Source organism: Leguminivora glycinivorella, chromosome 4 (assembly GCF_023078275.1).
Source record: "Leguminivora glycinivorella isolate SPB_JAAS2020 chromosome 4, LegGlyc_1.1, whole genome shotgun sequence".
Lineage (NCBI taxonomy): Eukaryota > Metazoa > Arthropoda > Insecta > Lepidoptera > Tortricidae > Leguminivora > Leguminivora glycinivorella.
This window is the reverse complement of record NC_062974.1, coordinates 26131425-26154397: the sequence shown is the minus strand read 5'-3', so window position 1 is coordinate 26154397 and position 22973 is coordinate 26131425. Positions and strand designations below refer to the sequence as shown.

The following is a 22973-nucleotide window of genomic DNA, read 5'->3' as shown; positions in this document are numbered from 1 at the left end:
CGTTGGATGCGAGCCCAAAGATAGTTTATTTCGTGCCATTAAAAAGTAACTCCACAAGAATACAGTAATATATTTTCGTAAGGTTTAAAAAAACGAAATTTCTAAAATTAAAAGTCACGTTTTAATCTTTACTACAGTTATGTATTGAGAAATTCGGCCTATTTCTTTTTGTAATTATACAGGGTAAGCATATTGTAATATGTATGTTTTTGTTTTGACGTTTGCTTGAGCGATGAAGCCGCTTTCGACGCGTTGGTTTGTTGTTTAGTATAGAAACACGTGTGATTCACCATTAGTTCAGCAAAAACTATAATAATCGGGCCCTGCTAGAGTGACGCACATTGAACTGTAGTAGACCTGCTAGAGTCACGCACACAATGTACGTTACGCTAGCATGGCCACGTAAATTCTACTAATGTGGTTATGCTGAAGTGATGGTCGCAATGTCATGTAATTTAGTAGCATTTTCAAATATCATAAGATGTTGCTGATTTTTGTTTAAGAGACCTTTTCATAATGTTGAGACTAGTTAGTAGTGCATTTACACCTGTATTAAGATTTGAAACTGCTACATTTACTACATAGTTATTATAAAGAGATGTTTACACTAGTCTGTTATCAGATCTGATATTTTTTTAAATGGTCAAATGATGAATCATTCTGAAGATCAGAGTATAATTTCCACAAAAATTATAACATTGCAACAGCAGTTTCAAATCTCATATTACCGACGTAACTAGAAGTTAGGGTCCATGCCAAAATGCATCTTATCATAATTGCCATAAGGTCGAACAAGTAGCGTAGGCGTTTCGTTCATGAGATGTTTATTGTTGAGACGGAATGCTTATGATCAGTTGCACAAACAATATAAACCTATCTGCTATCTCTTTCGCTCTCCGTTTGTCTTAATGAGAGTGAAGGAGATAGCAGTATTGCTGGGGAATTATGATGTAAGGTCAATGTGGACATGGACATGGCAGGTATATAGATATTCTTGGATAAATCTATCAACCAGTATGTTTTCGGGGTATATAAAATATTTAATAACAATAGTACATTGTGCAACAAGGGCAGGAAATTGAATATTACTAACGAGAGTAAGTTAAATCGCGACGGCTTGCCGGAGCGATTTAAAGACTCGAGCTTTCAATATTCATTCTCCCCGAGTTACACACAATGTTTTTCATCACACTTGCAAATAAAAAATATGTAAAAAGATAAAAAAAGTTAAATAAGTACTAGATATTTCATAACTCCCTAGGGAGAAAGATTTTTTCTATAACTCTCGCTCTGCCTGCTTGCAAAATCACATTTAGTGTGATGAAAAACATTTTTGTCATTTTCTCTTTCTAGTACTGTATTGAACTCTTTTTTACCCTTTTGCATATTTTTTATAATGCAAGTGTGATGAAAAATATTGTGTGTAACTCGGGGAGAATGAATATTGCAAGCTCGAGTCTTTAAATCGCTCCGGCAAGCCGTCGCGATTTAACTTACTCTCGTCAGTAATTTATTCAATAAAAGTGGATGTATTTAGTGACGAAGATGATTTACCACCAGTGGAAAGTGATAAACGCGTTTTTTTGCGTTGTAATTTCCTCGCTACAGCGAGGGGAAACGTTTTGTGTTATACACGGGTGCAAATTTATTTTACTTCTCGTGTGTTGAAAAACTCTCCAAGTTCAGGATTCAACTTCCTCCCTTTGTTGCACAATGTACTATAATAGTCAGAGCCCGTAACTTTCATGCCGATGACATAAATTTGACGTCACGCTGCATATACGATGATTCAAGAGTTTTATTTAATAATTAATCATTATTCATCAATCATTTTAATCATGACTTCAAAACTAATCTATTCATAAGTGAAATAATTAATACTTACTTGATACGTGAAAAGTAAATTAAATTATTTGTTTATTTTTCATACATACATTTTATTAAATAGTTTTGTTACCATATTTCAATAAAAAAGTAAATTAAATTATTTGTTTATTTTTCATACATACATTTTATTAAATAGTTTTGTTACCATATTTCAATAAATTATTAAAACAAAACTAATTGTTTCCTTTTCTTTTCACGAATCAAGTAGGAATTAATTATTCCACGTATGAATAGCTTTCTTTTGAAGTCATTTGTACATGATTAAATTGATTAATGAATTTGAATCATCCTATATGCAACGTAACGTCAAATTGATGTCATCGGCATGAAAGTTACGGGCCCTGATAATAGTAGGTAGGTACATAATAATTATGGACGGACTGAATTTTATAACCACATTGACTTGTGGTCTGTTACAAATACTCTAGTAACAAAAACTTATGGTCACAATTTTAATGTTTGTGCAACTGAGTAGAGACTTGGTACCTATCGTTAATGTGTTTTGTACGAAAATTACACATTGGTAGGTGCTGTAACTGTAACTAATATTGTAGGGATAATGATTCGCGTTTGCAACTATCAACCACAGAATATAACCTAACCACAAAATTAAAATTTTGAAAAAAACCCCCGACTGCGACGTAGTGGACCGATTTTCATGAAACATGCTTATAACACTCCCGACTGACTCAGCTTTCAAACAAAAAAAACAAAATCCAAATCGGTTCAGCCGTTCGGGAGCTACGATGCCACAGACAGACACACAATGAACGAATTTCTATCAAAGACCTTTACAGGGGACAGCTCAATCACATTTTTTACCATACGAAATTAAACCTTATTACTGAAACAGAAAGTCGATCGTATCAGACTAGCGAAAACGGTCCACATGAGAGGGCATTGTTTGGGCTGGTGTCCCTCTCGCACGTGTTGCCAGTGTTAATGAGGTTCCCATATTAGTAGTATTTTTATCTGTATATTACCTGACTTTATAACTTCTTATTTTATTTTTATGTTATATTCTAACTAGGGTTTCAATATATTTCAAAAAATTTGAAAATAATTATAATGTAATTATTTTGATGCCAGTAAATCAAAGATTTGTATAATTAAAAAATACTTTCAATTGGGTGTTAGTAGATTTAGTAGTAACTTTGAAAATTGACTGGTATCCCCAATTTATGACAGTGATGACGTCACTGAATAATGTTGACATTGTCAGCAAGTGCGAGAGGGACACCAGCCCAAACAATTACCTCTCATGTGGACACACTTTTTGACCTAACTAAACAATCTAGTTTAATAATTCTAAATCTATGATTTCTATAGAAGCGTTAGTAGTAGTAGTAGTAGTAAAACACTTTATTGTACCAGAAAATAATACAACACACAAGAAAAAGAGCTTATCACTAGTACAAAGGCGAACTTATCCCTTTAAGGGATCTCGTCCAGTTAACCTTTGAGCAATTGAAGGAGAATTGGAGAATTGGTTAGTTCAGTGATTAGATAGTTGCATACGCGAAGCCCCGGTGCTGTACAGTTGTTAGGAAGTGCACTTGTCGCACGTTATATTTTTGGACAGATTCACTGAATACAAATATATGATGACAACTGTTGTTTTATTGGGACTTCATCTTAAGAAGGTAAATACCCTATTGTAAAGGCCGTGACGTAAGAAAAACGCCACTCTAGTCTCATAGATGAGAATTCACTTTGCTGAAAAACCGTATTTTATGCACCGTGAGTGACCCCAAATACATTAATAACCAGTCATTCTCGCTCCAATATTCACCGTGAGTGACCGTGAATATGAATATACAGGTGTCACCGTGAGTGACTCGATATTTTAATGACGGGTCACTCACTATTAACGCTCGAATAGTGCTATGGTTTGCGGAAAGTACGACTCAGTTTGCAGTGAGTGACTCGAGATTTTTATTACGGGTCCCTCATGGGTCACATTGGAGTAGTGAGTGCTGTAATAAGGAGGTCGTCAAAATAAAAATTACTGAATAATACGTAATCTATGTATTTACAAGAGGCTAGAGGTCTGTTTCTTATAATCTAAAATCTAATTGTTCTCATTAATAGTCATCACTAAACTCCCTATAACTATCATAGTCAGCTCTGTCCCTGAATTGCTTCTGTTGCGACCGTTGGGGCTCCGAGCCGAAGCAGTGTGCGAACCGACGGTCGCAATCGGCTATTGTGTGCGTCTGGTGGTCCCAGAGACGCGCGTTCTCTTTACTGAAAAAAAAATAATAATTTTATGTATATGACGATTTAACAACAGATGGGAATTTTAGTGAGTCTTTTGAAAGTCGAGATACTGACATCCATGCTAAGGTACTGTTAAACATAGGTAGCGCAATCAGCATAGGTAGCCCACTGAGCAATTTAAATGAAAATTGGGTCGTATCATTTGGTATGGTTCTCAAAGGGCCTAAGATAAGAGCCTTCGAGGAGAAAATCGAGTTTGTTAGCCTACCACAAAACATGCAGGGCGTTTTATTTTTAGATTGTAATAACTGATTAATCAATAACAAGATTAATGAGGATGTATTTATAATTATAACTCATTTAATAACTGATTAATAAATAACAAGATTAATGAGGATGTGTTTATAATTACAACTCACTTGACGAAGTAGAGCTCGAACGCTGATAAGAAGTTTCTAGAAGATCTCGCGTGCAGTCTACACAGTTCTAACTTCTCGCAGTCTTCCGCTACGCTGAAAATTTAAATATAATGAGTCATATTATGTTTGTCTGTTGTCTGACTGAAAAACAACAATTTAATTTCGAGAGCACGATTTCCTCACGTCATTCTGAAATTAGCGTAAAATGTCGAAATGACTTTTGGGAATCTATTAGTATTGACACTTAGGTACTAGTTTTCAATTCTACGAGTATCAAGGATTCAATTTAGCCTTCTGTGTGCCATTGATATGTCAGATATGTGTATGTGACATTTATTATATATGTCAGATATGTGTATGTGACATTTATTATTGCTAAATGAGCATTTCTTTTTTTTTGCCACTTATGAAGTGTGATATTTTTGAAAAAAAAAAATGCTATTTCTACTCAGAATTACTAGCCTTTTCAATCCTAGTAGTTAAAAAAATTGTCCCATACGATTTTTTTCTTAATTTGTTACCATTTTCTGTACTTTTCTTATGGGGTGACAAAAGAGGAAAGTAACAAAAATTTATGGAAATTCTGGGACACTTTTTGTCTCCCAGTGAGATTGAAAGTACTCGTGATTCTGAGTACAATTGACCTAAAATTCCCTAAAGCAATAAAAAAAAATTATTGGCAAAAAAAAAAGTGCTTAAATGCGATTCTCCTGTCGATAATTGTCGTATCTAAGTGAATTGTTCGTCATGGACAAGTTTTATACAAAATTTAATTTGATCAATTGCGTGAGTGACCCTCTATGAAAGACAAACTAGATAGATAAGAGTAATATAAATGTTAATGAACTTACTTTCTCCTAGTTCTTATCCTAGATATGCCATCATTGTAGAAGCCTGATGCTAAAGCAGAGTTGATATATCTCTTCCACAGCCGGGGTACCTTTTGTTCTGAAACAAATAAAATTGTCATTGGAGCCACATTCACAGGTTGCTCGTAAACTCGTAATCATTGGTTGATTGAGATCAATGCCATAACAAGTACTTATGATATAAAATTTGCATTTATAAGAAAACTAGCTTTAGCCCACGGCTTCCACGGAGTTAGAAAGAGGCAAAAAGTAGCATATGTCACTCTCCATCCCTTCAACTATCTCCACTTAAAAAATGACGCAACAAACAGACACACACGTTCCCATTTATAATATTAGTATGGATCATACACGCTTATTCGTGTTCCCAAAAGAGGTTTAGGTGAAGGCACATGCGCTTATCCAAGGGGGACTGGAGCCTAAGTTAGCCATACAAATAGACTGAAAAATAATTGTAAAACTGTAGTGTTACAATATGTTCGACGCAGTAGTAAACTACTGTAGATATAAATAAAACAATCAGTTTTAGCAGTAGGTAAACAACAAGGCACATATTACATTGTGATAGTGTCAACTGCATTGACAATAATGTGCTAATAACGCCATCTATTAACACCATGTAGTTAATTCTATACACGATACGATGGTCGTATTACTATCGTATTAGGCAGTTGTCAACTATCGTCTGGTTTTATCTGGAACATACCTGTTTACTAGAGTTTTAAAAATAGATTTTGTTTACAATCAATATGAAAATAAGTCGTATTGATACTGTCGATGATACAGGTTACCGAATGATCCGGCACGAAGGACCATAAGTAATACAATAATTAGAGCATGCATAAATATAAATAAATAAATATTGGGGGACACCTTACACAGATCAACTTAGCTCCAAACTAGACAAAGCTTGTACTATGGGTGCTAAGCGACGATATGCATACTTAAATAGATAAATACATACTAATATACTTATAGAAAACATCCATGACTCGGGAACAAATATCTGTGCTCATCACACAAATAAATGCCCTTACCGGGATTCGAACCCAGGACCACGGCTCAGCAGGCAGGGTCACTACCGACTGAGCCAGACCGGTCGTCATAAGTATAAGTATATTTATTTATGTTTCCCCTCACTAGCTCGGAAACACGTGTTTTGTCCTTTAATACCAGCGGGTAAAAACGCGTTTTATCCACTAGTGGGTAAAGTAATTTGACCTTGAATAAAGTCAAATTAACTGCTTCAAAATTGATAAAAGTAGGTGAATCTAGTAATAAAAAACCCATATTAACCCCTGATTTACCTGTGTGTGTGTCTGTCTGTGGCATTGTAGCCTGTGGAACTACTGGAAGCAGTGATAAACGCAGTTTTTGCGTTGTAGTTTCCTCGCTATAGTGAGGGGAAAAGTTTTGTGTTACACTCGGGTGCAAATGTATTTTACTTCTCGTGTGTTAAAAAACTAGCAAGTTCAGGATTCAGGAATAGTACATTACATCAGAGGCCGGGAAAATGACGATTTCCGGCCAAGTGGGTATATACGGATACGAGGCCGGGAATCCGTTTTCACGCCGAGGCATGTATAGTGCTTTTCTCAAACATACAATGAAATAAAAAAAAATGCTCTAAAGGACAATATTTTATAAAAAAAAGTCGATCTTACTTTGCAGACCTAGGCTTAAAAAAAGGCCGTAATATGAAATCCCTTTACAGTCCTCTCGAGTTGTTGCGCCCAAAAAGCGATACTTCCCAGCCCATTTTAAGGAACGTAAAGACAATATTTCATTGCATGTTTGAGAAAATGTATTTTACTTCTCGTGTGTTAAAAAAATCACTTGCTCGTTTTTCAATTCCACACTCGGCGTTAAAATACAACTTTGCCCCCTTGTATAACAAATAACTACCTATAGTTGTTATGGACATCATTATATTTAAATCCTTATTATATTTTAGGATATAGGTTCATTTAAAGCTATTCAGGCCCCCAGCAGAACCAGAACGTGATGTGCTCGAGTAATGGCCCACCGACGAAGGCTCTTTGACGAAGAGCTTCAAAAATTTACTTGAAACCTGTTTCGTTAATTTTAATAATTATTTATTTTAAATTCCTTATTGACTGATTTTTATTATTACTTACCGACATCCTTCGTGTCTTCCAAAGGCTTGCTTAAAACAATACCGAACACGGTGAAAACCAAAATAACAGCTATTAATTTAACCATTTTAAATTTTTTAGGCAAGAAAATCTCCTTATAGTGTAAGTACGGTTGCTCTGACTAGGTTGTTCACAATGACAGACAAGAATCATATTCTGTATAATATATACTAATGCAATGACGCGAATATTCGCAAACTGAAAGGATAAACATAGTAAGGATAAGTATCAGTAGCTTGGTTAACGCTCTTGTATTACTAGGTTAAACATTATGTTTGTCCAGTGGTTAAATTCAGGGTCCGTTTTAACGGAAAATTCTGCTTTGATGTTTGCTAAAGTGTATTTTTGTGAAAATGCGAAGTTGTTTATTTACAGAGGACGCAGGTAGGTAGGTCGTCAGAATTCAACTAAAGTTTGTGGATAAGCATCATGATAGAATACTTAAATTCTTTTTATTTTTTTGAAAAAATTAAATTGTTTTATATGGTTTAAATTTGAGTTTAAAAACACATGCTACTTGAACGGTCATTAAATTTGATCTACATAATAAAAAACCTATACTTGACTTTCCATACAAAAACTTTTGCTTCGAATAAGATAAAACCTTACCGTCTGAAGTTGTAACTAAAATTCAATTTTATTTATTTTATTTTATTGGTATTTAAAGATGATTTTAGCTTTATTGCACACGACGGGACTATTTCGACAAAGGTCGCCACAATATTTAATATGGGTCACTCACGGTTAACACCTATACGTCTACACTCTAAAATTGTGAGTAACCCGCTTTAAAAGGAATAATATTTTGTCTGTGTATATTTTTAAACATGAAGTGTAGTGTGGTATAGTCTTAAAATCATCTCGTATAAAATAAAGGCAGTAAAAAAAGGCAATTTTTAAAATGTTTTCGTTGGCTCTGAGTAGGAACGGACTACCAAGTCGTTTTGACTCAGTGACGTGAGTTTCGGAAGGATTTCAAAGGCAAAAATCAAAGATGGCGGCTTAAAATGTATGGGATGGTCTTACATCCGATATCGGATCGAATAATGTGAAAACGCACTTAAGGCACGCTGAGTAGGTGCGTTTGCTTGATATACTCGTATCGAACCTATTTATGAAATTTGTAGGTGTTTCTGACACTATTTTGGCGCCCACATAGGTACGTTCTAATATAATAAAATAGATATGCGGATCCACATTTGAATCTAAGGTTCCAACTTACTTAAAGTGCCGACCCTACAACGCGCCAGATCAAACTGCTTCGTGAGATGCTGATGGCCAAGCAAATAATACGTCGACTACTACGTATTAGCATGTATTAGGTACTAATTTCTTCAAAACGTCAATTGGTGGGTATTAATAGAAAATGAACGTTGGTATGATTCTGCATATACGCGAAGAAGTCAGCTGAGTTTATACTATGACTGCGTGCGTAGTCGAATACACAAGCGCTCACGAAACGAAACGCTCGTAGATATCTATTTATCTCTATCGCTCTTGCGTATTGGCGTGACAGAGCCCGACTACCTTTCGCGGCGTTGCGTTTTCGTTTCGCGTCGTAGAAATGCCATTCAGCTACGGGGCCTGGCTGACTTTTCATAAGTGTTTAGGGCATTTTCAGAATTTGGGACCCCCCAATTAGCGAAAGTTGGTAACAAAAATTAACTCACTGTCAGTTTTGTGACGATAATTAAGCATGAAATTTCAATAAAAATATTGTTTTTGTGTTAATTACATAAACTTTAAGCGATAGTCTACATTCAGAATTTTAAAAATAGTTATTTGTTATACAAGGGGGCAAAGTTGTATTTTAACGCCGAGTGTGGGTGGAATTGAAAAACGAGCAAGTGAAAGGATCCTATAGTTGAACCACGAGCGAAGCGAGTGGTTCGAGAATAGAATCCTGAACTTGCGAGTTTTTTAACACACGAGAAGTAAAATACATTTGCACCCGAGTGTAACACAAAACTTTTCCCCTCACTATAGCGAGGAAACTACAAGGCAAAAAAATGCGTTTATCACTGTTTCCAGTAGTTCCACAGGTGGTAAATCATCTTTATTACCAGATTCACCTACTTTTATCAATTTTAAAGCAGTTTATTTGACTTTATTCAAGGTCAAATTACTTTACTCACTAGTGGATAAAATGCGTTTTTACCCGCTGGTATTAAAGGACAAAACACGTGTTTACGAGCTAGTGAGGGGAAAAGTAAATTTTTAGTCAGATTTTATGGTCAATTGTCATCACAAAACTGACAGCAAGTTAACTTTTGTTAAGTAACAACTTTTGCTAATAGGTGGGACCCAAATTCTGAAAATGCCCTATTTATCGCCACTCGTTCCGAACTCACTCTTTTCCGCACTCGTTTTTTTATGGGATAGGAGGTAAACGAGCAGACAGGTCGCCTGATGGTAAGCGATCACTGCTGCCCATGGACACCCGAAACAGTGTTGGAGGTACGTTGCCGGCCTTTAAGATGGAGTTCGCTCTTTTTTTTTTTAGTATGAATAGATAGACGTTTGACCACGATCACACACCTGATCATGCTTCTAATTTTATCGCTTATCCACGTGGATAAGACCTCTGTCACGCTTTGGCAAGTATGTCAGTGTGAGAGTGTCAGTTGTCTTATCCACGTGGATAAGTGATAAATTTGGAAGCATGATACGCCGGCTGATGGTATAAGCTAAGTGATGATGCGGTCTACGGTGGAGCACGCTTACCTATGAGATACCTATTTACTCTTGCTTTAAAGAGACGGCCCCGTAGCCGAATGGCATTTTTCCGACGCCAAACGAAAGCGATACGCCGCTGGCTCTGTCGCGCCAATACGCAAGCGCGATAGAGATAGATATCTACTAGCGCTTCGTTTCGTGAGCGTTTCGTGAGCGATTGTGCCATTCGGTTAGCCACCCAGGATTGTATTCATGCGGAAACACAGACTCAGGCAGGGCATTCCACTCCTTGGCGGTTCGCAAAAGAAATGTTGAAGCCTTTGATTAAAGTAAATTTATTTTCATTATTCAACCAAAGTAGGTATGAATAGGTAGGTTTTCAAAAAATTAAGTATCACATTGAAAGTGAAAAATCTGTTTTTTCTTAACTCATACTCCTTGCGTTATCCCGGCATTTGCCACGGCTCATGGGAGCCTAGGGTCCACTGTGACAAGTAATCCCAAGATTTGGCGTAAGCACTAGTTTAACGAAAGCGACTGCCATCTGACCTTCCAACCGAAGGGTAACTATTCGTGCTGTAACTAGGCCTTATTGGAATTAGTCCGGTTTCCTCACGACGTTTTCCTTCACCGAAAAGCGACTGGCAAATATCAAATGATATTTCGCACGTAAGCTTCGAACGAAAAACTCATTGGTAGATAGGTACGAGCCGGGGTTCAAACCCGCGACCACCAGCGCTTCCATCTGATTTTCTCAACTAACGCAAGTTAATACATTTCTGAAGTACTACCTAAACATTGCCACCTATTATTTATAAATAGCTTTCTGTAAAAGATATAAAATATTGCATCATCACTTTCATAGTGATTTCAGAATAGGGATCATCCACATATTACGTCACACCAAATTTCAGGTTTTTGGACCCCTCCCCCCCCTATGTCACGCTTTTTTGTATCCCTTTAACAGGGATTGTCACATTTAGTATGACCCCCCCCCCCCCCCCCCTTACACTGTGACGTAATATATGGATAAGGCCACAGCTTTAAAATATTACAAACAAATTGTGTTTATTATTGACGAACTTGCTGTTTATTGAAAATATTCTTATTCGTGATCTAAATTAGTTTTGTTACAAACAAACTTAAAACAGTAAAGTACTTATTCAAGTTATTTTAAAAGGAGAGTTCAGCGAACTCTGCTTTCTAGGGACGTCTAGTAATTTCTTAAACACTATTTGTCACTAGATGTCTCTAGACTTAGCTGCTTCCTTCTGAAATGTATTTAGTTCCGCTAGTTGTCAGAAGATAGCGCACAGAGCATTATAGAAAAAAATGATATTATCAAGATTAGTACAGCTTAATAAGAGCAAAAGACAAAATAATAATTTTAAAATAAATATTTATATAATTATAAAGGACATATTGGAGTTAAAAAATGAATGCGCACATTGTCTAATAAGAATCACGATTATGATGTAGTTCAGCTACCCAACACTAGATGGCGCTATTATCAATACAGAACTTGCACATGCTCCACTGGAATATTCGAGAACTTTCTATAAACTTCTCCGCGCGCTGCGTAGCGCTGCTCCGTGACTATATAAACAGCCGGCGCGCGCGGGAATTCAACAGTTGAAAATCAGAATACGCACAAGTAACCAAGCGACAAGAAAAACAATTTACATTCAAAATGTCACTTATGCCGTATTGGGCGCGTCATTTGAGGAATCTTGCCCTACGAGATCCCGTCGCGAGGGCGTTTGAGGATCCTTTCGCCATCTTGGCTCGCGATCCTTTCTTCCGCGACTCTATAAAGTTCATCAAGGAGGTAACAGCGCCTCTGCAGCATGGGATTGAAGGTGTGTACTCCGACGCCGAAGTCAAAGTCGACGGGAAGAAAGTCGAAGTGCATTTGGACGTGCAGAATTTCACTCCCGATCAGATCCAAGTGAAGACAGTGGGGAATGAAATCATGGTGGAGGGTAAAAAGGAGGTGAAACGGGAGGATGGTTGGACAAGGAGTCATTTTGAGAGGAGATTCCTGCTCCCTGAAGGTTTTCCTCCAGAGAGGGTGGAGTGCCATCTTGATAAGGGGAAGCTGCTGCTAGTCGCCTTCAGATCTGAACCTCTAGAAGAGAGGACTATCAAGATTAATGCCAAAGAAGAGAAGGAACAGGCGAAGATTGAGAAGAACTGAGGCATTTAGGTGTTTAAGTTTAGGTTCTAAATTATGATTTTGTGATATTACTTTTAATAAAATTTGGCTTACTTTAAAAGTTGTTTTTATAGTCTTTGTTTTTTCCGCCTTCTCGGCTTCTGTTTGCCTGTTTAACCTTTGTAATTTGCTAAGAAACCATACATATGTGGGACATTCCACGAGAATGTCGCTTACGACATGCAATTCTTCTAATACTTCTGAAGACGCTAAGAAAGCGAAGTTGTGTCTGACAACCTTTCATGACTTGGTTAACCAATTGGCAGTATTTTCTCGAGCTTTACGGATTTGATTGATATAGCTGCTGCCATACCTACAAGGCAAAAGCATGTCGTAAGCGACTTTCTCGTGCAATGCCCCATATATGTTTTTTTCGTGTGGGTAGCCAAACAAACAACACGTCAAATTTGGTAGAGCTAAAATTTAATTTTCGGAAAAATAGTAATTTACATTGTATGAATGTAAAAACTGCTTACATGTGATACATAGATCCTCGTTTGCACCCACAGCAGTTATCAACACTCACATACAAAATTTTAACATCTCACAGTTTCATACACCAAAGTTCAAAGTTCGCAGTTAGTGGTGTACTCCCGAGACACACAATGGATTGCCTGGTGAAGCTCCAGAATAGCATTGATGGGATGAGGGCCATGTTCGAGTCCCGTATGACCTGCTTCGAGAACACCGTGGCCCCCCAGGGGAAAGAAGCGCTGCCAGATGAGTACACTGCCTTTAAAAGCTTTGTGTGGAATGCTCTTTCTAGTCTTCAAGAGCAAATGGAAGTTGTGATGAGCACCCTTGAAGAGATGGAGTCCCGCTCAAGATCCAATATACTTCTTCTGCATGGTGTACCCGAAGAACAGGGAGAAAACACCTCAGCTGCAGCAGCGGCAATTGTCCAACAGACTCTTAAGGTGGAGGGGGTCGCTCTCATTGCATGCTATCGGCTGGGTAAGAAGTTGATACCAACGAAGCCACGGCCTATTCTACTCAAGTTCAGCTGTCAGCGGACTAGAGATGCAGTCTGGGCTAGTAAGAAGCTGCTGAAGGGCTCAGGACAAACTCTGTCGGAGTTTCTTACTAGCACTAGGCATGCGGTATTTCTGGAGGCCCGCAAGAGGTATGGTGTCAAGGACAGCTGGACCAGTGATGGGCGCATAGTGGTGCAGTGCCACGACGGAGTACGCCGCAGAGTTGTTACGATGGCCGAGTTGGAGGCATTGCCGGCCCCGCCAAATGCTGCTGATGTCGTGGGAGGTGTACAGGCAGGGGCAGGAGCGGCAGAAGGGAAAGTATCCCCGGCGGTTGTAGCACCAAGACCAGTTCGCCAGGCAAGGTCTGGGGCGGGCTCCGGTGCCGGCAAGCGTTGAGGACGTCTCCAGTGTGTGTTCGGTGGTTCTACGTCTGAAAATTTCACTTTAATTTAGTTTCACCTTTAGCCGTGATGTCACAAGCCTCACTTGCATTTTATTTTTACTACGGTACATAATGGAATCATTTCAGGTTTTGCAGCGGTACCTTTAAAATAAGTTTTTCGTCGATTTGTTATTATACTACCGTGCAGTACTGTCACCTGTCACACTGAACTGACATTTGATTTGACGTCTTCAACGTTTTGTTTCTGCACTGCTAAGGTGTATTTTTCTGATTATTTCAACTTCCAATAATTTTGTGCGTTTTATAACTTAAAGTTTTTCATGATGGATGGCGCAGCTCTCTGTGCCTATTTTCCTATTACTATTATTTTCTGTATCTTTGTTCTAAGTTTAAAATGTCTTCAAATTGTACGATTTGTAAAAGCTGCTGGCGAGCAGATGAGGAGGTTTACTATTAAGTTACTCTTAATAGTACTTAATATATATTTTATTTATTCTTATAATACTTTATATATTATAGACAATTTTATATATACATAAAATAGTACAAAACCATACACAATGTCAGATATTTCTAATACTAGTTTAGAAAGCGAGTTCTTCTCTCTTTCTTCTTCAAGCTTTTACGATTCTTTGAGTGATGTTTCAGATATAACTGATTTGGGAGACCGTTTGCAATGTACGTTTGACTCTTCGTATAAAAACTTTAATGTCGTTCACATCAATGCACAGAGCGTGCCAGCACATTACACTGAACTGCTATCAGCCTCATTATTCAGCTCGAATAAGAATATCCATGCAATCTTAATTTCTGAGTCTTGGTTAAAACCTTCTCTACCTTCAACACTTTACCCATTGCCGGGGTACTGTTTGATACGGAACGACCGGACAGGCACTAGTGGAAGTGGAGCGGGAGCCATCCGAGGTGGGGGTGTAGCTATTTATATTAGGAGTATTATACTTCGCGCCTCGTCCTCGAGATTAGTAACTGGAGATATATATATACATGTAGTTACGCCGGTAGGTGCTACCACTCTGCACTTAGTTTGGAGTTATTTTTAAATTTTTATTTTTTAAAAGTGGGTATGCCGAGATCTTACCTCCCGGCCGCCATCGCTCTGTCGGTCCATACGCTTTCTAGTGCTCGACCACTCAAGTCACTTCTCAAAGAAATTAACCAAGTTTTTTCTTTCGTGGATCTCGCATTAAATAAAAATGCCTAAACGTAAACGTATAAGGAAATACGAGGATGACATTGATCATCTAATGCATAAAGTTCGAAAATTAAAACGTAAATTACAACGTAATAGTGACAGTGCTTCGTCACACAGTGGTTCCAATGATGAATTTGTACCGCCAGAAACCGGTAAGTTCTTTTAATTTTCACTTATAAAATTTTAACCAAGTTTTTCAAACCTAGGGACATAATTCTTATAATGTGCACTCAGATTTAACCATTGGGGATAAATCAAAGCACAAATATTATATCGGTTGGCGTTCAGTTCACTGAGAACGGATACCCAACTGTAATGTACGATTTTCTATTATCATTAAAAGTTACATAGTTACAAGTTTATACTTGTATATACATCAATGCTTTCCGATTAGTCATTGGGGCTAAATCGACGCATGGTATGACGGTTGGCGTACAATTCGTTGGGAATTGTTACCTAACTTTAGAAGAGATAACGTGCGTTATCTGGTTCAGTTCACCATTAAAATATGACAAGTCATTAGTTACATTTTACGAATAAAATTTAAAGTTAAAAATGTTTTGCTATTAAGTAATTTCTTATTCTTAATTTATAATAATAGTTTTACATTTATATTCGGGTATATGGATAATTACATAGCAAACTTGAGTACTGCGTTTTGTTCTCAGTATCACCGGTTTTACAACCAGATGATTGGTTTCCGGAATACCCGGATTATGAACTGAACTACGATCCATACAGCCAAAATGACCATGCCATTGGCGCTGATTACCAGAGAGACCCTATCGAGGCTGATAATTTTCCTATAGAGGAATACCAGATTTCTGCTGAAAATTTGATAAAGCCTAATAAGGCTCAGCAAGGCGCTACACGGGCCGACACGGTGGCCGTTTCAAATACAAGCGATAATCCTGCGCCCGGCACGAGCTCCGGCGCCGCGGCCCCGGCCCCGGCCCCGGCCGGCGCGAGCGCCGCCGCGAGCGCCACCGCCACACCAGGCACTAGCGCGTCCGCTGCTGACCGTACCGACGATAATAAAGTCGAGGACACAATTGATTTGGACGAGGATGTACTACAAATCCTGGGAGATGACCCCTCGTCGGCCACAACATATGGCAAAGAAGTGCGTGCAGAAATAGCTACCCGTTTTACATATGTAGCCATAGAAGGTATACCTAAAGATATCCGTAAAGAACTCCTTAGTAAATACCTTATCCCCGCTAATTGCGCGAAAATAGGCGCGCCCAAGCTAAACCCTGAGATCAAGGCCGCCATTTCAGAGAACTTTGCTAAACGTGATAAGGGCATCGAGTCCAAGCAAAAAGAAATGGCTTGCGCAATATCTTGCCTTAGCGAGATAATTACATCACAATTAAATTCAAAGGAGAAAAATAACGACCTGTTACAAAAACTTATAGACCTCGGTCGTATTTTGTGCGACTTACAATACTCAGATAGCATAACTAGACGCAACTTCATACTTTTCTCATTGAAAAAAGATCTCAAGGACCATCTGGCGAATACCAAGATAGATTCATGCCTATTCGGAGAGAACTTGACCGAGACGCTTAAATCAGCGAAAGCCATGATTAAATCCGGCGGAGAGATGAAAGCTCCCGTTCCAAAACAACCCGTAGCGCAATACAGGCGGGTAAGATCCAGTGTGTCGCGGCCTTTAAACCGCCGAGGCCCAGCGCCGCGCAGGCCGCCGCCGCCGCCGGGCCCGCCGCCGCCGCCGCCTCGCGGCCGCGCGCCTGCTCCCCGCGCGCCGCCCCCGCCGGCCCCGGCGCCGCCCGCGCGCTACTACAGGCCGTCGTACGCGCACCAGCCCCCGCCGCCGCCGCCACGCCACTACTACTAGATACAGTTAAGTACGCTGGCCGTTTATCACTATTTGAGAAACATTGGGCGTTAATTACTAATGATCGCACCATACTTTCATGGATAGCTGGCTATAAAATCAATTTTAAAAGTAGTGTTGTTCAACATTCTTTTCCTTCAGTGCCAGAATATTCTGAAGTAGAAAAATCACATTTTGCAGATGCCATTGATAATCTTTTACAAATAGGTGCTGTATCAGAGTGTAGTCCTTGCGAGGGCCAATTTGTGTCCAGTATTTTTCTTGTGCCGAAGCCGAACGATAAAATGCGTTTTATACTTAATCTTAAAAAATTAAATGAATTTATCAACACAGACCATTTTAAACTCGAAGATTTGCGAACAGCCGTTAAACTTCTAACTCGATAGTCCAGATTGTTATATGGCTACACTGGATTTAAAAGATGCTTATTTTTTAATCAAAATTCATGAAGAATCAAGAAAATACCTACGTTTTATCTATGAGGATAAAATGTACGAATTGTTGCCTCAATGTTGCGCCGTATATATTCACCAAAATCACAAAACCCATTGTAAAACTATTACGCTCCGCAGGCTTCCTCTCTACCCTGTATCTAGAAGATGATTGGTTACTTTTTGGTCAAACTTACGAAAAATGTCTAGAGAACATTGAATTAACTAAACAAATATTGATATCATTAGGCTTTATTGTCAATCAAGAGAAAAGTATGCTCACTCCTATGACGTCGTGTAAATTCTTGGGAATGATAATCGATTCGCGTCGTTTACAACTTAACTTACCTTCTGAAAAACGAGCACGCATAAAGACCGAGTTAGAACTGTTTTTAAAAATTAAGCGTTGCAAGATTAGACAACTATAGCAAAACTTACTGGCCTACTAGTCTCAGCGTGCCCGGCGATCGAATACGGATGGCTCTATACGAAGGAACTAGAACGCTGCAAGTTCCTTAACTTACAGGGCCAAGATAAATTATAATCGTACAATGGATATACCCGAGTCCATCCTACCTAATTCACATAGTTGCATTCGCACTGATGATTATCGAATTCAAATATTTTCTGACGCCTCAACTACGGGGTGGGGGGCAGCCTGTGGGGGTGATACGGCAAGTGGCCAATGGTCTAATACTGAGCGGGAAACCATATTAACTACTTAGAGTTGCTTGCCGCGTTTATTGCTTTAAAGATTTACGCATGTAGCTTGTACAACTGCCAGATACTCTTACGGCTAGATAACACGACAGCGATAGCGTACATAAATCGAATGGGTGGTATACAATACCCCCATCTTACTCAGATTACGAGAGAGTTCTGGCAATAATGGTGCGAACAAAGAAAACTGTTCGTATTTGCATCGTCTATATAAGATCCCGCGATAATACTACAGCTGATTACGAATCAAGAAGATCACATCCCGATATTGAACGGGAATTAGCCGATTGGGCTTTTAAGGAGATCGTGTGCTAATTTGGTTTACCGTCCATAGATTTGTTCGCAAGCCGTATAAATAAAAAAAACCGGCCAAGTGCGAGTCGGGCTCGCGCACAAAGGGTTCCGTAGCAGCAAATATAATAAACCAATAACTTAACCAAAATTACAGTTAAATCAACCTATCTCAAAAACTATAAGAGATACTTTGATCAAACCAAAAATCGTTGAAAGAGTTAATTAGCATGCATCACCTCTATTTTTTTTAGAATTTTATACCCCGTAGTTATAAAAATAGAGGGGGGGGGACATACTTTTTACGACTTTGAGAGCTGATATCTCAAAAACCGTTCACTTTAAGAAAAATGTTTTTTAGAAAACTTTATATCATTTTAAAAGACCTTTCCATTGATACCCCACACGGGTATGTACATCGAAAAAAAAAATTTTCATCCCTCAGTTACATGTATGGGGGCCCCACCCCCAATTCTTTTTTTTTTACTATTTAGTGTCATAATTTTGTAGCGGTTCATACAACACATATTCCCATCAAATTTCATCACTGTAGTACTTATAGTTTCCGAGTAAATCGGCTGTGACAGACGGACAGACGGACAGACGGACAGACGGACAGACGGACATGACGAAACTATAAGGGTTCCGTTTTTGCCATTTTGGCTACGGAACCCTAAAAATGCGCAATGTACATTTCCTGGCACAAAGATCCTGATGCATACGCGGTAGACTCCTTTACTGTAACCTGGACAAGTATGTTCTTTTACGCTTTTCCACCTTTTTCGGTTGTACTTAAAGCCCTTCGAAAGATTATTTCAGATAAAGCTACAGGCATCATGATTGTACCTTTGTGGCCAACACAACCATGGTACCCTGTTTTTCAAAGTCTCCTAGTTAGCAATGTCATTACCTTTCAGCCTAGTAGCAATGCCTTAATTTCTCATTCCTTTCCCAACGAATACACAACTCGATTACCCTGGTTGCAGGGATATTGTGCGGGTCGCGCTGTCCAAAAGAAGCTTACCGCCGTCCTCATTAGATATAATGTTAGCATCTCTATCACCAAACACGATTAAACAATATGATGTTTGCCTTAAAAAATGGTGGATTTTTTGTAAAAGTAACTCGGTCGACTTGTATGACGCATCTGTTCCGACAGTAATATATTTTTTGACTGATATGTTTCATGAAGGTAGCCAATATGGTACATTAAACTCCTATAGATCGTCCTTATCTTTAGTCTTAAGTCCCACAATATCAAAGGATGACAGGCTTCACAAATTCTTTAAAGGCGTTTTTCGTCTTCGACCCCCAACACCTAAATACAATACAACATGGAATACGAATCTTGTACTAAATAAACTGGGTGATTGGTTTCCTAACGATACATTAAATTTCGAAGAGCTTACCAACAAAACGGTTACACTGTTGGCTCTCACTACGGCTCATAGAGTCCAAACAATATCAAAAATTAATATAAATAATATAGAAACAACCCCTGATTGTATATGTATTAAAATTCCAGACATCTTAAAGACGTCAAGACTTGGCTGCAAACAGCCCATTATATATCTGCCCTTTTTCCGAGAAAACCCCTCTATATGTCCAGCGTCAGCGCTTTCTTGCTATTTAAATACAACAAAGACCTTACGAGTATCTGACAGCCTGTTCATCGCGACTAAAAAGCCACATAAACCAGTAGGCTCGCAGACGCTTAGCAGGTGGATCAAGCGCACGCTTGGCTTGTGCGGGGTGGACACGGCGGCGTTCAGCGCGCACAGCACGCGGCACGCCGCCGCGTCGCACGCGCGCGCGGCGTCAGCGTCGACGCCATCCGCAACACCGCGGGGTGGAGCGGACAGTCCAATACTTTTGCAAAAATTTTATCAAAGGCCAATTTTAAGCAACGAGGACTGTTTTTCTCTGGCGTTATCGGTCTTGAATAAATAAATAATTAAAATTATATCAAGCTCATCCTCAGTTGATTAATATAAATCTGCTAAGCCTCTTGAAATAATAATGTTGTTTAGCATTTATCATATATTATATAGATTTAATTATGTATTTACAAAAAAAAAATTTAATTCATAGAGGATGGAAAATATGTTTAAATAAACAAACAAACTTGTAATTACTCTTACAATATACCTTAATATACTTTAAGTGGACATTTATTTCAATGCATAAATTGTACCAATTAATATAATGACTAATTGTGTCTGCAGTTTACACTGTGTGTGATTTATCTCAAATTTATGTAATAAATATTAAAGTATGCTATTTGAAGTGTTTAAGATTAATATCCTGCCAAGATTACCTGCATAGCTTATAGTATGCCACAAGTGTCTACAAATCTATAGTTTTGACTTTTGGGTATGGCATAAATACAATGATATTTTATCAGGGCTTACTTACAATAGAGATTCACTCTCTAACATATAATAATATGGGCATTGATTGATGATCTTGAAGGAAATGTTACTCTCAAAGTCTACATGTATATATATATCTCCAGTTACTAATCTCGAGGACGAGGCGCGAAGTATAATTAATGATTAAACGAACTTACCTGAAGTGAAGTTCTATCATAATTATACGAAGCGCCTCGTCCGAAGAGATTAGTAACCTATCACCCTCCCACCCATCGCTTCGCTCATCCCCTTACTGTCCCAGACAAAACACATCAATCAATGGACTAATACTAAAATATAAAAATAAATAATCTCTCAACTTATGAACCGACAGAGCGATGGCGGCCGGGAGGTAAGATCTCGGCATACCCACTTTTAAAAAATAAAAATTTAAAAATAACTCCAAACTAAGTGCAGAGTGGTAGCACCTACCGGCGTAACTACATGTATATATATATATCTCCAGTTACTAATCTCTTCGGACGAGGCGCTTCGTATAATTATGATAGAACTTCACTTCAGGTAAGTTCGTTTAATCATTAAATATTGCTTGTCGGATAGTCGCGCAATCACCATCGGTCTACTCGAGTTCTGCAGAGTATCTTTTTTTAGAGGTCATATTACATCACACTAAAGTTCTTTTAGGCGTTTTTTACAGTCCATCTTCCAGTATTAATTATTTTGACACATTACACAATACTTTAATTGACATAACCCCCCAGTTTGACCATAGTATTATCATGGGTGATTTTAACACCTGCCTTCTTAAAAAGTGCGGATTGGCAAGGCCTGGAAAGTCTCGCTGATATCGATATGAAGGTGAGGACTTTCAATGACATAGGCTAAGTTCAGATGAACGCGCGGTGACGCACGGTAACGCGCGGTTCAGCTGTTCAGATGACGGCGGCGTACATGCGGCAGTCTAGCGTGAACATTCAGTGATAATGAACGTGGAGGAGGCATGTTGCTTGTGGGTTCTATACCTCAAACTGCGACGTCATCGTCGAAAGCAAAGGCGATACTAGGTGCACCCTGTGTTAAATCAGATACTTCCTTTAAGAATGTTTGTGACTTTATATCCCATACTAAGACTACACGTTAATTGATTTTTCAACTACTTTAGGATGTCCATTGCATCCTTTGATTTTGGTATGATTGCGTAGAAATGGATTAGCAACCTACAGATGGTGCTATAAAATATTGCATGTCACTAAAAGATATTTCGTCCTTCATTTTTCGAGGCTCCGTGTGTCTGTCCGCCTCAAACCGCGCGAGTCAACTGAACAGGGTGGCTAGCCGAATGGCACAATCGCTCACGAAACGCTCACGAAACGAAGCGCTAGTAGATATATCGCGCTTGCGTATTGGCGCGACAGAGCCAGCGGCGTATCGCTTTCGTTTGGCGTCGGAGAAATGCCATTCGGCTACGGGGCCTGGTCGATACTGGATTGTAGATCTTGAGCCGCGCGGCACCGCGCGGTACAAGATTTTGCGCGCGGTGCACGGCGGCGCGCGCGGTCACGCGCGGCAACGCGCGGTCATGTAAACAACGCCATTGATTTTGTTACAATCTTAAACCGCGCGGTGAGAAAACCGCGCGTCACCGCGCGTTCATCTGAACTTAGCCATATTGCTTAGGACCTATGACAAACACGCACCGTTGAAGCCCACACGCGTTAAGCACTTCCCTGCTCCGTGGCTCACACCGGAAATTAAGCTGCTGATGGCGAAGCGAGATCGTGCTCGTGTGAAGTTCCGACAAACTCCTTCTGACAGTAATCGTGAAAAGTATTTATCATTACGTAACCGCTGCAACAAGGTCTGTAGAGAGTCAAAGCGTCGGTACATACACCAATCTATTGAGGAGTGTCCTCCTGATAAGTTGTGGAAATTTTTAAAAACACTTGGAGTGGGTAAAACTCAATCGTTTGGTTCTAATTTCCTAGATATAAATGGCCTTAACATTTTTTTCAGTACTTCGCCGGTTATTCTTGATCCTATAGTTAAATGTTCCACTTTATCACTTCTTGCGGGTACCACTAATAACTTTAATTCAGTTCCCTTTGAAATCGGCCTTATCACCCCACAAGAAACACTTAAAATTCTGAAATCTATTAAAACGAAAGCCGTCGGTGGCGATAACCTCAGTGTGGACATGCTTATGCTTGCGGCAGATTTCATTTCACCCATCATCTCCAACATCATCAATTTCTCCTTATCCACT

The 22973-nt window shown here is 39.0% G+C and overlaps 2 protein-coding genes across 2 annotated transcripts; one reads left to right on the top strand and one right to left on the bottom strand.

Moving 5' to 3' along the window:
- Window positions 1-3900: 3900 nt before the first annotated feature.
- LOC125225613 lies at window positions 3901-7681 on the bottom strand. The gene is made up of 4 exons (XM_048129399.1): window positions 7534-7681; window positions 5378-5474; window positions 4527-4619; window positions 3901-4134 (listed from the first exon to the last, which is right to left on the bottom strand). Exons 1-4 carry the CDS (start codon window positions 7616-7618, stop codon window positions 3972-3974), a joined length of 438 nt encoding a protein of 145 aa, XP_047985356.1. The 5' UTR covers window positions 7619-7681; the 3' UTR covers window positions 3901-3971.
- Window positions 7682-11844: 4163 nt separating this feature from the next.
- LOC125225394 (heat shock protein Hsp-12.2-like) lies at window positions 11845-12509 on the top strand. The gene has a single exon (XM_048129096.1). It carries the CDS (start codon window positions 11918-11920, stop codon window positions 12422-12424), a length of 507 nt encoding a protein of 168 aa, XP_047985053.1. The 5' UTR covers window positions 11845-11917; the 3' UTR covers window positions 12425-12509.
- The last annotated feature ends 10464 nt before the right edge of the window (window positions 12510-22973 follow it).

Bases quoted from the DNA above. Each gene is read 5' to 3' on its own strand.
- LOC125225394 (XM_048129096.1), top strand. From the start codon at position 11,918: ATGTCACTTATGCCGTATTGGGCGCGTCATTTGAGGAATCTTGCCCTA.
- LOC125225613 (XM_048129399.1), bottom strand. From the start codon at position 7,618: ATGGTTAAATTAATAGCTGTTATTTTGGTTTTCACCGTGTTCGGTATT. The intron at 5,475-7,533 runs GTAAGTAATAAT...TATTTGTTTCAG, and splicing joins GGAAGACACGAAGGATGTCG to AACAAAAGGTACCCCGGCTG. The intron at 4,135-4,526 runs GTGAGTTGTAAT...TTTTTTTTTCAG, and splicing joins TTCGAGCTCTACTTCGTCAA to TAAAGAGAACGCGCGTCTCT.